Source organism: Podarcis gaigeae, assembly GCF_964106915.1.
Source record: "Podarcis gaigeae genome assembly, chromosome: 14".
In the NCBI taxonomy this organism is placed as follows: Eukaryota; Metazoa; Chordata; class Lepidosauria; order Squamata; family Lacertidae; genus Podarcis; species Podarcis gaigeae.
The window spans coordinates 28,554,154-28,567,449 of NC_139690.1; the positions used below are offsets into that span (position 1 = coordinate 28,554,154).

Consider the following 13,296-nt stretch of genomic DNA (forward strand, 5'->3'; position numbering starts at 1 on the left):
CCTTGCGGGCAGCGAGTGGCTGGCTCCTTGCGGGCGGCGGCGGCGGCACCGCAACTCCCTCCTGCCGCGAGAGGCGGGCAGCAGCCGGGCCTCGGACATGCAGCCAGGAGCGCTGCCTCTTCCCGCGCCCCGAGGGCTCCCCGCGCCCAGCAACCCGGGGAAAGCGCCGCACTTCCACCACTGGCCCTGCTTCCACTACTGGCCCCTGAACTCCAAGGCTGAGGCTCATGGTGCGCACCCCGGCTTGCAGCTCCTCTGCTGCCCTTCCAATGGGGCAGCGGCCCGCAGGGAAGAGCAGGCGCGCTCTCTGTCCCCAGCCGAAGCCGAGGGGGGCTTCTGGTAGCCCCGGGGTGGGAGGCGGAGGGGGGTCGCTGGCTGCAGCCGCCTCGCCTCGCCTCCGTTTTCCTCTCAAATCAGACACAGATGGCTGCTGACAGTGAGGAGAAGGGGCAGGGGCGGAGAAGCGCAGCGGGGGCAGCGGGAGGCGGCGGGGGGGGGCCTCACAAGAGAAGCGCGCCCCACGGGACTGAACCAGGTTCCTCTCCCCGGCTCCCGCAAAGCGACGTGCCCGTCTTGTGCTCTCCGCAAAAGGCGCCAGATCAAAGCGGCAAACGGTACAGATCCACATCACGCCCCCCTCGGAACAGTCGTGCCCCCCGCGGAACAGTCGTGCCCTCCACATCACAGGCAGCTCAGAGTTAAACTCTGCGCCCGAGGCTCTTCGGCAACTCCGGAGGCGGCAAGTGCGCCCCCCCAGATGTTGCGCCCGGTGCGGCCGGCCCCCCTTGCACCCCCCACGCTACGCCACTGAACCCTGGGTCTTCTGCATGTTGGGCAGGTGCCCTGGCCCTGTCTGGCCTGGGGCCCCTTCCTCCCCCCTGCCCTCCAAGTAGTACAAATCTTAGCCAGAGACAGGAGAATGTTACAGCAGCCAGAGTTTTATGGGGTTTGGTGCAGTGCACTGTGTGCCTCCTGCCCGCACAGGACTTCTGCCCACTGGTGTCTGCAAAGAGCCCTGGGCTGGACTGGGCTCAGCTGCGGAACTGGGCCACAGGCGAAGGGATACGGATGTCCTGGCCCCGCTCCAGGCGCCGTTCGCAGTCAATCAGGTAGTTGACACCATCAATCACTAGCTGCACCAGCTCCACCTGGCAGGGGCAGGAACAGAACAAGCCAAGCTGGAGAGGGCAGCTCAAAGGAGACCCACCATGGTCCTTTGAGGCACTCGTTGCTGCCACTGCTCAGCCCTGTTGCTCCACCAAGTTCCTTCTCCTCCCCCAGCAAGCCGCAAAGGGAATGAGGACCTTCCTTGCAACCTCCCTTGCCACGTGGACACCCCGCTTCATGCTCCCCTCCCTCCACCCAGGATGGCAAGGATGCATGAGTGTCATACCCTCTACACTCAAATGCACGCTTTGCACCCAGCACAGCTGACTCTCCTCCCCAGGTACCTCTGATTTGCCCAGGCGATCCAGGTTGGAAATGTCAAAGGTGCCCCCCGTGGCGGCTGTGTCCACACCACCAGTGCCACGTTTCTGCAGCCTCAGGTTCTCCAGGATCTTTGAGAAGCGGCTATCCTGCAGAGGAGGTTGGGGTAGAAGTCAGTGTGGCAAAATATTTGGGGTTTACAGAACTGTGACTGTGGGGTGGGGAAGCATTAGCTTGAGGCTACTGGAGGCAGTCTACGGTGAGGACTAGATACCTGAAAGGGAGTGTCCTGCTTGGAGTTTCAAAGATCCTGGGGGGAGGGAACTGTTGGGGGCATCACCCTGCGTAGGATCCCTCCACCCACGCCCCAGCCTTTACCTTGCTCAGCAGCGGCAGCTTGATGTGCACCCCAGCACGCAGTCCAGTGCCCAGGTTGGAGGGGCACGTCAGAATGTAGCCCAGCCTCTCGTTCCACATGAACTCCCAGCCCCTCTCCTGGATCAGGCGCTCCACCTGTATGCAGGGGAACCAGGCAGAAGTCAAGGATAGCACCCCACGAGACTGGGCCAGTTCAACTCTTGGAGCAGAGCCTTCCCCCTGCCTTGCAATGTGGCCCAGGACCAGATCCACGGTGGCCTGAGTTTTGCTAATCAGGATGCTGCCACCATGTTCAGCTGAACCTGAGATGCCTTGGGCAGGGTGGGGCTGTGGGGCCAGAGGACTTGCTGCTCACCTCCTTCAAGCCCCGGCAGAACCTCTCAAATACTCTCTTCATGTTGCCTCCTTTCTCCATGGAAATGACACGGGTGTGGTCCTCCTCATTGACCCAGACCAGGAAGGTCTTCTCGTGGTTGTGCCTGAAGAGAGGGATTGGCAGTTACTGGGGTGGGGTGGGAATGTGCTAGGCACTGCCTGGGCATGATTGGAATCAGGGCTGGCTGCTCTGGTACCCGGAGCGGTGCACATGTTGTGCACCCAGGGGCAGGGCTAGCCGCCCACTGGGGTGGGGCTAGCATCCTGGGGGGAGGGGTGCCACCCGCAGCAAGCGTCCCAGGGGCACGATGTGGCAATGTCACCCCCCTCAGGGATGACACCTGGGGCAGACCGCACCCACCACACAACCCTTCTTCCGCCAGTGGGGCCGGCCCACACATGAGGCAAAATGAGGCAACTGCTTCAGGTGGCAATTCATCGGGGCAGCAGATCCTGATGTAGATCTTCCACCTCACCTTCTTCCCTAGTGGGGAGGTGGATGCCATTTGGGGGGGGTCTACCTCAGGTGCCAAAAATTCTTGGTCTGGCCCTGACTGGACATGTCTCCCCGACCTGTGCCAAGCAGAGGTTTGAAACAGATGATGTTTGGGGATCCTTCCAACTCTATGATTCTAAGCTCTTGCTTTGCCCTTCATAAGTCTGGGCTTCCGGAGTGACCCGCTTCCTGCTTGAGATGCAGCCTTCCTCTCCAAGGCCATCTCTCTCCAGGTCAGCAGGTGAATATGTGGGAGAAGGGCCCCCCTTCAACAGACCCTCTTGAGAGGCAGGCACTCCCCCTCTGCCCCCTGCGTTTCATTTCTAAAAGATTAAAGGGGGAGCATTTCAGTTTCAAGGAGGGCATGTCAGCTGCTAGGGACAGACTTGGCTGCAAAGCCATTGATCTGAGTGACTGGGTGGGGAGTGCCTGCCTCTCAAGAAGGTCTATAGCTGCCTGCCCACCCACTCCATACCATACCAGAAGAAGAAGCCAGAAGCCATACCAGATTCCTCGGGCATCAGGCCAGTCACGAGCCATGCCTGCAGCTGTCAGCAGAGGAGAGACAGGTTTGTCAAATAGGAAGTGGTCCTGGGAAGGAGAAGAGGTGATGATGAGTTGGGGTTTTGCTGGGACCCACCCAACTGGGCAGGCAGGAACTAAGAATTGTGGCCAGGGTCAACCTGAGATGTGGGGCAGTGCCTAGGGATGTTCTACCGAGGAGACCTGAGGGGGGATGTGAGGATGCAGCTGCTGCTGACCAGAGAGGTAGGCAACCAGCACAGCAGCAGTGTCTTGGTCCAACCCTGTTCCAGTCCCAGGGGAACCAAGAACATCAGAAGAGCCTGCTCTATCAGGCCCATCTAGTCCAGCATCCTGCTCTCACAGTGGCTACCCAGATGCCTGTGGGAAACCCGCAAGCAGGATTCGAGCACAAGAGCAACTCTCCGCTCCTGTGGTTTCCAGCAACTGGTCTTCAAAAGCATGTCTGCCTCCAACTGTGGAGGCAGAGTATAGCCATCATGGCTAGTAGCCATCAATAGTCCTACATGAAATGAGTGGCATGCTTTGCCATGCTACACCAGAAGAGGCAGTAACAGGCTCCCAGCAAGAAGGGAGAGCAGTCTAAGGCCAGGCTGCCTTTGGGCTGCCCAGCCCAGTCCTGCTCACTAAGAAGAGCTTGGGTGACAGTCCACACACAAGCAGGCCCTGATTGTGCACACTGGTGTTACCAGAAAATTGGAAAGCCAAAGGCAAAGGCTAAGACATCAAGGCTCCATTACCAAATGTAGCAATTCACTGATAAATGGATCTATGTACTGGCTCAATGGGAAAACTTTAGAAATTCATATGTGATGGATTTACACCATTCCAACGTTGTTCTACTCAGAAAGAAAATGGCTAACAGGAGAGGAGCTTGGGACATAGGTAGGGGCAGCTATAATCCCTGAAGCATGAGACCACGCACTCAGCAGCCCCACTGCCTGGGGGGGGGGTGATAATCGCTGGCATCCTGGCACCTGAGTGCCGGACAAGTCATTCTAAGAACAATCGCAAACACAACCTCAGTGGCTTGGGGTCTTGGTCAAGACAATGGGTGTGCTTAACTTGGCTGGGAAAATGTAAATACTTAACTTTGTTTCACCTAAAGATTGGAAGGTGGAGATCATGTGAGGGACAGAACAAGCCTGGTGCTCAGGTTTCGGCCAGGAGACCCTTCCCAATTTATGACGTAGTTATGACAAATGTATGATGTTTTACTAATGGTGTTATGGGTAATTTGGGAAACTTATATAAAAAGGAGCCATCCTTTGTTCGGGGCTTCTCTCTGCTTCTTCTATGTGGCAATTTGAAGTCTTGCTGAAACAATAAAGATCAGGCCTACTGGCTGCTGTTTTGCTTCTATCTCCTGGCTGAAGTCTCTTGCTTGTGACCCCTGACCTGAACCTATGGGAGCCAAGGTTAGGCAATTGTGGGGTGCTCCAATGTCTCCCTTTTACACTAGGGCTGGGCAAAATCTGGTTTTCGACATGGTGATATATCACCAGCTAAAACACAATATACTGATATATCATGATGTCTGAAATAAGGATGGAGCAATGTTGAGACATTGGCTGGTGTCACGGTTTTCCTTGCATTGTTATTTTTGCATAGTACACACACACACACACATATCATGATTTACGATATATTGCCAGGTCAAAAATTATGAAACCGATAACCACAATATGGACTGCAAACTGGTTTTGGACAATATATTGATATATCGCTCAGCCCTCGTGCACACCCACCAACCCACAAATGCACCCCACCCCCGGCCACTGGGCTTCCCCACCACTCACATCAATGAGCTGCTGCTGCTCCTTGTCCGTCATCTCACTGAGGCGGTAATATGTGCCAGCCAGGTCTCCGCTCAGGCCAGCCAGGGCTTCTGCCGTGACCCTCTCCACCTCTCGGCGCTCGGCCCGGCTGCAAGCTGGAGGCAAGCTGAGACCCCGGATGCTGCGGCCCGTCCGCACTCGTGAGGACAGCACGTAGCGCTCATCAAAGTGGCCTGCCTTGATCTGCGGGAGAAGATGTACCCCAAAGAAGCGGGATGCAAAAGGCAGTTAATCACCAGGGTGGTGACACATGTAGGATGGGGATGATATAAAGGACAGGACCTTTGTTGCCTCTGGGAGCTCAGGGGTCTTGTTTTGATTATTTTGTTTTGATTTATATTGTTTTGATTATTTTGGCATTTTTTGTTTTTGCTCCTGAATTTTAATTTTGTTCAAATTTGGAAATTTTAAGATTGATTTTTAATTGTTTTAATAGAAGGAAGGAATTTAGTTGAGGCAGAAGGCCCCAGACTACCCAAGCTCAAGCAGGATAACTTCTTACACTGGAAGAGGTGTTTAGAGATATGGCTGGACTTGAAAGGAGTTCTGGACTGCATTGGAAATCAGAAGCCTACCAGCACCACTGCAGAAGAGAGAGCCTTAATTAGAGCATGGGAGCAGCAAAATAAATTGGCAATATCTATAGTCACGGACGCGGGACGCGGGTGGCGCTGTGGGTAAAACCTCAGTGCCTAGGACTTGCCGATCACATGGTCGGCGGTTCGAATCCCCGCAGCGGGGTGAGCTCCTGCCGTTTGGTCCCAGCTCCTGCCCACCTAGCAGTTCGAAAGCACCCTTAAGTGCAAGTAGATAAATAGGTACCGCTTTATAGCGGGAAGGTAACGGCATTTCCGTGCACTGCGCTGGTGCTGGCTCGCCAGAGCAGCTTCATCACGCTGGCCACGTGACCCAGAAGTGTCTTCGGATGGCGCCGGCTCCCGGCCTCTTAAGCGAGATGAGCACGCAACCCTAGAGTCGGACACGACTGGCCCGTACAGGCAGGGGTACCTTTACCTTTACCTCTATAGTCACGGACAGTATTTCAGTTGCACAGATGGTCCGTATTAAGGAGATGCTGCAGGTCAAGTGATTGATAATTTGGAACTGGCATATGGGTACACAAGTAAATATTCCCATAGAACATGGATGAGAGATTTGTTTAAACTAAAGCTAGAATCCAGGAGGGACTGTAGCAACCATGCAACACAATTTCTTGCCATTTTTTGAGAAACTGGAGATTGCTGGTCTGAAGACAGAGGGTGATCTGAAGGTTTGTTATTTATTGGGATCACTGGGATCTAAATTTGATGCTTTTGCGACTCTCATGCATGTAGCACAAAACTTAACAAATTAGCCATCTAAGTTAGGAGTGTACAGAAAGGAGAGGAAAATAACTTTGTCACAGAAGATTTGGCCACAGAGACATCAAAGCCATTATGGATTTGCAGAGCAAGGAGCTTGCAAGAGGAGTAAAGGTAATTCAGGATGTCTCGAACACAGCATAGTGCATGTTGCATCACTGAGAAGAGTGTTAAACCTTCATTTCCTCTATGTACTGAAGAGATAAGCACCAGGGTGCTTGATGTTGTTTATAGTGATGGATGTGGTACTTCCTTCCTGCCTGAGCTCACCCTCTCTTTCAAGTCAGAGATGTGAGTCCAGACTCCAGTTAAAAACTAATTTTTTAAACTAAGAAGGTTTTTTATTACCTGAATACAACTTTGATGTATTTGCTGCCTGCATTGAAATGTAAGTAAACCTTATCTTACTTAAAGTAAACCTTATCTTACTTAAAGTAAACCTTATCTTACTAAAATGTGTGGTTCATTTGTAGCATTGAGGACAAAGAGGGGAAAGGTCAGCAGACCACAAATAAACAGGGAAAACAGATGCAATTGCCTAATTCCTACCTTTCAGTAAACTGCAAAAGCATAAGTTTTCTTACTCTGCTAAAAGGGTTTTACAGCCTGTTTACTTTCACATTTCTCCCACACATGTGGGACAGGAGGTTTAAATCTTAATTTACATATTTAATCCTTAATCCATCTCCATCAGGATGCAGGGGGCAAGCCAAGGGATCTTGGCAAGTTTTGATAGGAGTAAACTGTCTCTTCTAGTTTCCCAGGAAGAAACCTGGCCTTCTTCCCACCTGCTGGAATGAAAACTTTGGTTTCCTTTTGAAGCGAATTGGTAACATTTGGTCCTGAGCTGATGGTTAACTGGGGCTTTCATGTTGCCTTTCCTCAATTTGTTGTTGTTTTGTGTTTTATACTGACGGCTTTTCACTGTTTTATGCAACTTGGAAAAACATACACACACACAGAGGGCTTTTTTTCAGCCGGAACTGCCATTCTAAGAGAATAACGGAGGCATTCATGGTGAGTTCTGGCCCTTCTCTTTCTAGAAAAATAGCACTGTGTGTGTGCATGTATGCATACAGTATGTACTCGGTTTTCGAACATACTCTGTTCTGGAAGACCATTTGACTTCCGAAATGTTCAAAAACTGAGGATCAATGGGTGGTCGGCAAAATCCATTGAAAAAATGGAAAAACACGCAGTGGAAGCCATTCGACTTGCGAGGTGTGTTCGAAAACAGAAGCAATTGCTTCCGGCGTTTGGGTTCCGAATCGTTCAGCCTCTGAGACACTCAAAAAACAAGGTTCCACTGTATATGTACATACATACATACACACACACACACATATATATACATATACATATACATATACATATACATATACATATACACAGATATACATATGCATATACATATGAGAGAGACTTTGCAGCAACCCCTGGGCAAGGGCTCCTTCCTGTGGTGCTGAGGGTGCAGCATACCTTACTGGAGTCCAAGTCTGTGGGATGCTTCATAGTGCGGGGGTTGTAGCCGTTGTGGCGCTCCTCAATCACTGGGTTGAAAAGATCTGCAAAGACCTAGAGCCACAAGGATGGGGGTGGGGTTAATGGCAAGCTAAAGGGAGCCCAGGTGGGTGGGTGGGTGGGTGGGTGAGAAGGGCTGCTTGGGGACTAACCTCATAAGACTCCTCATCCCCTGCTACCATGCCTACAGTCTTGATGAAGGGGTGCCCAGGGTTGTCCACGCCGGTCTGGATGCACTGGTCCAGGGTCCAACCGGTGGGGGTGGCCTTGTCACAGAGCTGGGCGTAGATGGTTGGTGTCAGGTTGCTGGCCATGCAGTTGTTGTGCTTCCGCAGGTCAGGGTACTCAGCACTGCGCCAGGGTGGGGGGAGGGGACAGGATGTGAGATAGAATTAACACACTGCAGGCAGTGGGGCACCCCTTGCTTCTTTGGCTTTTGTTGCAGGCTTCCTCTTTCCTCTGAGAGGGTCTTGTATAGGAGGAGGCAGCCTGAGAGCCATTTATAAATGTAGGAGGAGGAACAGTAGCCTCCACATTTGCTCTGAAATTTCCTGTAAGAAATTTTGTGGCCACACTTTTACATCTTTTCAGGGAAATGCACTCTGCATGTGCCCAGATGTGCCAATGTATCTATAATTTATTTCACATTATAATTTATTTCACATGTACCGCAACTGAGTCCTGATACAGGGGGAAAAATCTGACTTGTTGTGTTGTGGGTCCTTCCTGCCCCCTTTGTCCCCACCACCACCCTTCAGTGAAAAGGGTGGGAGAGAGGGAAGCTCACTTGCTTCTGGGCTTCCAGGACTCCTCCCCGCACAAGCTGCGATGTTTCTCTTGTTTAGCTCTGGTTTCTAGTCATGGATTTCATCTCTGGTGAGAGCCTGTCTGAGCTTTGCGTTTTTAACTGCGTTGAGGCAGTTTGGGAACCAACTTGCAGGAGGCTCGGCTGCTCTCCACTCCTGGCGCCCCTGCTTCACCTATTACCTCCCACGCAGAGCCTACTAACAGTCCCTGCAGGTGATGGGGCGTGGATGCTGGACCTCAATCTGGAGCAGCTGAGAGGGCCTGACCCCAAAAGGCAGCCGCAGCAACCAGTGAGCAGAGCAGGAGGCGCGCGGAGGACTTTATTGCATTAAGAAGACTCTTAATCCGCTTAGAGCGGCCGTCTCCTGACCTCGTTCCCAGTTTAGAGGGGCTTTGTGGTTTTCCTGGCCTTCCCTGGAGTTGCGAGGGGGCGGGGAGGGAGAGAGGCTGGAGCAGCTGAGCGAGGGATATTTCCCTCTCTCGGGCTTAGAGAGCTGAAGGAGGCCCCGCTTGAGCCCAGAGGGGCGCACCGCAGCCCCCGCAGCTGTGAGTGGCCCGATCCTTCTTCGCGAGCTCATCGCAGTCAGTGCGGGATGCCCTCTTTTTCTGGCAATGACCGGGAAAAGAGCTGCATGACAGGCAGGAGTTCAGCAGGTGTATTTTTCCTCCCTGGTGCCTGTGCATTGGCTGGCCTATAGGGGGCAAGGGAAGTAGTCGGGACGATTGCGGAGAAGTCCCAATTCTCCTCCCTGGAGGCCCAATTCTCGGGAGCACTGTGGGAGCGAGCAACCGGCGCACCAGTCTCCTGCAAACGTGATAGGCAGCAGCCGAAAGGCTCCTCTCATTCTGCTGGTGACATTGAGATCTCGGCGTCCTCCTGTGGGAAGGGTGTCCCTGGGGCCACTCCTCCCCCACCGCACCGCTTGCAGGAGCAGCTTCTCCGGCCTCCTGTGCGGAAGAGCAGCAAGCCTGGAGGTGTGTTGCCCAGAGGGGTAGATATTTCCGAGCGGGGCTGGCACTATTTTTTCGGTGCTGAGGACTGAGACGAAAGGGGGGACCCTGGATGACAAAGCTGTCTCTGGGCGCTAGAGAAAGCTCGACCGGGTTCTTTTGGTCCGGCAAGGAGGACCAAGCAGAACCGGCCCCACTGCAGCCCAGCCAGAGGCAATGAAGGGGAGAGTGTTCCAGAGCATGTGTAGAGCACATTGCCCTCAGGGGGATATGCCCAACAAGCCCCTTGAGACAGCTCTTCCTCTGTGGCTCTTCCCGCCCCAGCCCCTCCTCCCGCCAATGCCGCAATCTCAGGCTCTGGGCCTCCTCCTGGGAGTGAACAACCATAGACCACGCTTCTGGATTTAAACCGACCAAGCCCGGGTCGGCGGCTCAGTTAGGCTCGCATTGGCTCCGGACCACCGCTGAACCGAGGGATAGTCCCGCCTCTGGCTCGCTCACGGCGGATAGGCAGAGCGTCCGGACTACGGCTTGCTCGGATCAAATCACCAGTCTCTAGCCACTAAACTAGACTGCCTCAGTGCTGCAGTGCTAGAGAAAAGGTGGGGCGGGGAGGCGCCCTGTTTGTCGCCTCTTCCTACATATTGCAGGTGACTGGGGAGGGAGCTGGTGTGGGGCTCCCCCTGCCCTGGCTCTTCCCGCGAGCGGACCCAGCGCCATCCCCGTCGGAATGTCTCCGTCCTCCCTTCCCGACCGCCCAGTTCCCTGAAGGCATCTCTCTCTGTGTGAGTGTGTGTGCAAGGGCTGCCTGAGGAGCCATACCTAGCCGGGTAGCGGCGCCGGTTGGCCACCGCGGCGCCCACGGAGTCCCGGGAGAGGAGGAAGCCAGCGGCGGCCAGTGAACCGGCTGCGCCCGCCAAGGCTAAGAGGCCGGCGGATCTTCGGGCCGAGACGATGCGGGCGAAGGTGCTGGCCATGGCGACGGCGAGGCCGAGCGAGCAAGCGAGCGAGAGAGCTGAGCAGGCAGGCAGGCAGGCAGGCAGGGAGTGCGCACAGTGAGGCGGGCGGGGACGTGCGGCGAATGGCAATGGCTTGCGGGGGAGGGGAGCGCGGAGATTACGCCGCCAGCCCAGCCCAGCCCAGCCTAGCCCGGCTCGACTCAGTCTGGCCGCCCGCCAACCCGCCCGCTCGTCCGATGCGCTGCAGCGGCCGTGGCGAGGCTTCTGGCACGCTTCAGCACCACCGCAGTGGACAGCGCCTGCAAGCCGGACGCCCGAGCGGCAGCCCACGCGGTGTGTGTGTCTGTGGAAGTGGGTGGGCTGTGCCCCACCGATCGCCTATGCCTCCACTCCACCCCACGCGGAGCTTGGCTGGCAAGCATAGTCGGCGCGGAGGATGTCTGGCTGGCACTCCCGGAGGGACAAAGTCCACTCGCAGCGGACCCACCTGAGCTGCGGGAGAGGCAGGTGTGCCTCCCTGCCCAGCCACGCGCTCCTGCAGACATGGGCTGGGGAGGCTAATGCCGGCCAAGTGAGTTCCTAAGGAGGCGGTTTTCCTCCAGAGTAGAGGGAGAACCCGATTGATTGCTTCGCAGGCCCAGAGCCGCGGAGCTGCCGAGTCTTCTGCAGAGCGCGCGCCAGGAGAGCGCGCAGGTGGGCGAGCCGACAGCTGGCCCATGTGCTCTGGCCTGGCCTTTGCGCTCGCCCGGAGCAGACTGAGGCTGAGCAGGGCTGCTCCGGAGGACTCCTGCTTCTGCCGGGCTGCCTCCACCCCCCACATACCTAGTTAAAATAAGCCTGCCTATGCGCGCGGGGGTTGGGGGGTAGAGAATGCGCAGGGCCAATGTGCTGGCACAGATCTAGCCCGGGCAGCGCACGCTTGTGCCGCCCCCTCCCCAGGGTGCAGAGTGCCCCCTGGATTGTGCCCTGGCACCCACCTGCCCAGGGCCAGGTGGGGCAGGCGTCGGGGAGGAGCGCGCGCTACTCTCCACGGCAAACTTTTCTCGGGAAGTGCCACACCACCAGTTGCGCTCTCAGCCGGACCAGCGGAGCGGGGAGATCGAGTATCAGATGGCCTCAGGATCAGGCCCTGAGGAGGGCAGGCAAGGCGTCTAGTGGACACAAGGGCGGCAACGGAGCCGCCTTCCTCCCTGCCTCTTCTCTCTCCTCCCTCAGGGCCCATGGATTGTGTGGGGCTTCTGGGGTGCCCAAGATGGGTGGGTACTGCTGCCTGCGGGGAGGACGAGGAAGTCAGCTGCGGGAGAGGAGGGCAATGAATCCTGCGGAGAGGCTACCTGTTAGAGTTGGTTTATTGGGCAACGGTGTGGAGGGGAATGGTATTATGGGTTGCTAGGTGTAATGGTGGCTCAATGAGCTGACTGGCTCGGGCACGCGCCAAGCTTTGGGGGGGGGGGAGGTCTTCTGCTGACGGCTAAGGTGTGCGCCTAGCCGTCACCTTATCCTAAGCTTCTCCCCAGGCTGGGGCTGCGGCTGCTGCTGCTGCTGCGGCTGCCTCTCTGCCTTTCCTGTCCGTGGCTGGGTCCGGAGGACAGGATGCTGTGGCTGTGACTGAGCTGCTCTGGGTTGCCTGCAGGGCAGAGCCGAGTTCGGGCAGCTCCTCAGCCGTGGCATTGTTGCCCGGCGCGCAAGAAGCTAGGAAGCTTAGATCTCCCGGCTTGCTGCTTCCCCCCACGCCCCTGGAGGCTGCTGCGCCGCGTCAGCAGCGGTCTTCTGCCAGGCCAATGTGCCTTCCCTTCCCTTGGGACTTGAGATTCCCTGGGGTGCTCCTGCCTCAGGTTGGCTCTCCTTCTTCGCCTTTCCAGCATTGCGCTTAGAAACAGGTCCTGCGGGTGCCAGGAGTGCGTGTGCTGCCCTGAGGGGTGTGTGTTAGTAACCAGGCAATGGTGAGAGGAGACGCTGGCTCTGCCTCCTGGGCTGCTGGAGGGAGTGAGCGGGCGAGGACGCGACTGCGGGCTCACCCTGAGCCTGGTGCTTTGATACTGGGATTCCTGTTGTCCTGAGCTCAGCCCTGTTTTCCTCTATACATGTTTGTGCGCGCATGTTTTGCAGCTGACGCAGCCCCGCCCCCATGCGCTTTGGTATTGCGCCCGCGGTCTCCAAAGTAGCGGGGGGGGGGTGGTGGTTTACACCTACTGTCGTCCTGCCATTTGGGGATTTGTGGGCTTCCCCATCTCCCCTCCCTGGCCAAGGGAGTCCACAAGGCAGCGCAGCTGGGTAGTCCCCTCTCCCCCACCTTAGCAGAGGGGGAGGAGAGTGCTGCTCCTTACCCTCCTCCCTTCTCTGGGCTGCAGAATGAACTGCGGGGTCCAGGGCTGGTGGCAGCTGCAGGAGAGGGCAGTCTGGGCGCAGCAGGGACGGAGCCCCTGCCAGGATGAAAATGGTCCATGCAGCCTGCTCTGGAAGAAGACGGGGTGGGCAGGGCAAAGAGAGGCAACTCCAAAGTGAGGGGCTCCGTGAGGGAGGCGGAATGAGGTGGAGGGTGAGCTGAAGGGAAATTCTGAGAAGGGACCTCACTGATAGGTGGATACATTTATTTAGCAATATTTATATGCCACTTGATCACCCATAACCTCTAAATA

General features: G+C 55.9%; 1 protein-coding gene across 1 annotated transcript; it reads right to left on the bottom strand.

Moving 5' to 3' along the window:
* Positions 1-918: 918 nt before the first annotated feature.
* Positions 919-11,094, bottom strand: CKMT1B (creatine kinase, mitochondrial 1B). The gene is made up of 9 exons (XM_083710785.1): positions 10,521-11,094; positions 8,093-8,291; positions 7,899-7,994; positions 5,020-5,241; positions 3,183-3,268; positions 2,162-2,285; positions 1,807-1,941; positions 1,452-1,577; positions 919-1,148 (listed from the first exon to the last, which is right to left on the bottom strand). Exons 1-9 carry the CDS (start codon positions 10,673-10,675, stop codon positions 1,032-1,034), a joined length of 1,260 nt encoding a protein of 419 aa, XP_083566911.1. The 5' UTR covers positions 10,676-11,094; the 3' UTR covers positions 919-1,031.
* Positions 11,095-13,296: the final 2,202 nt, after the last annotated feature.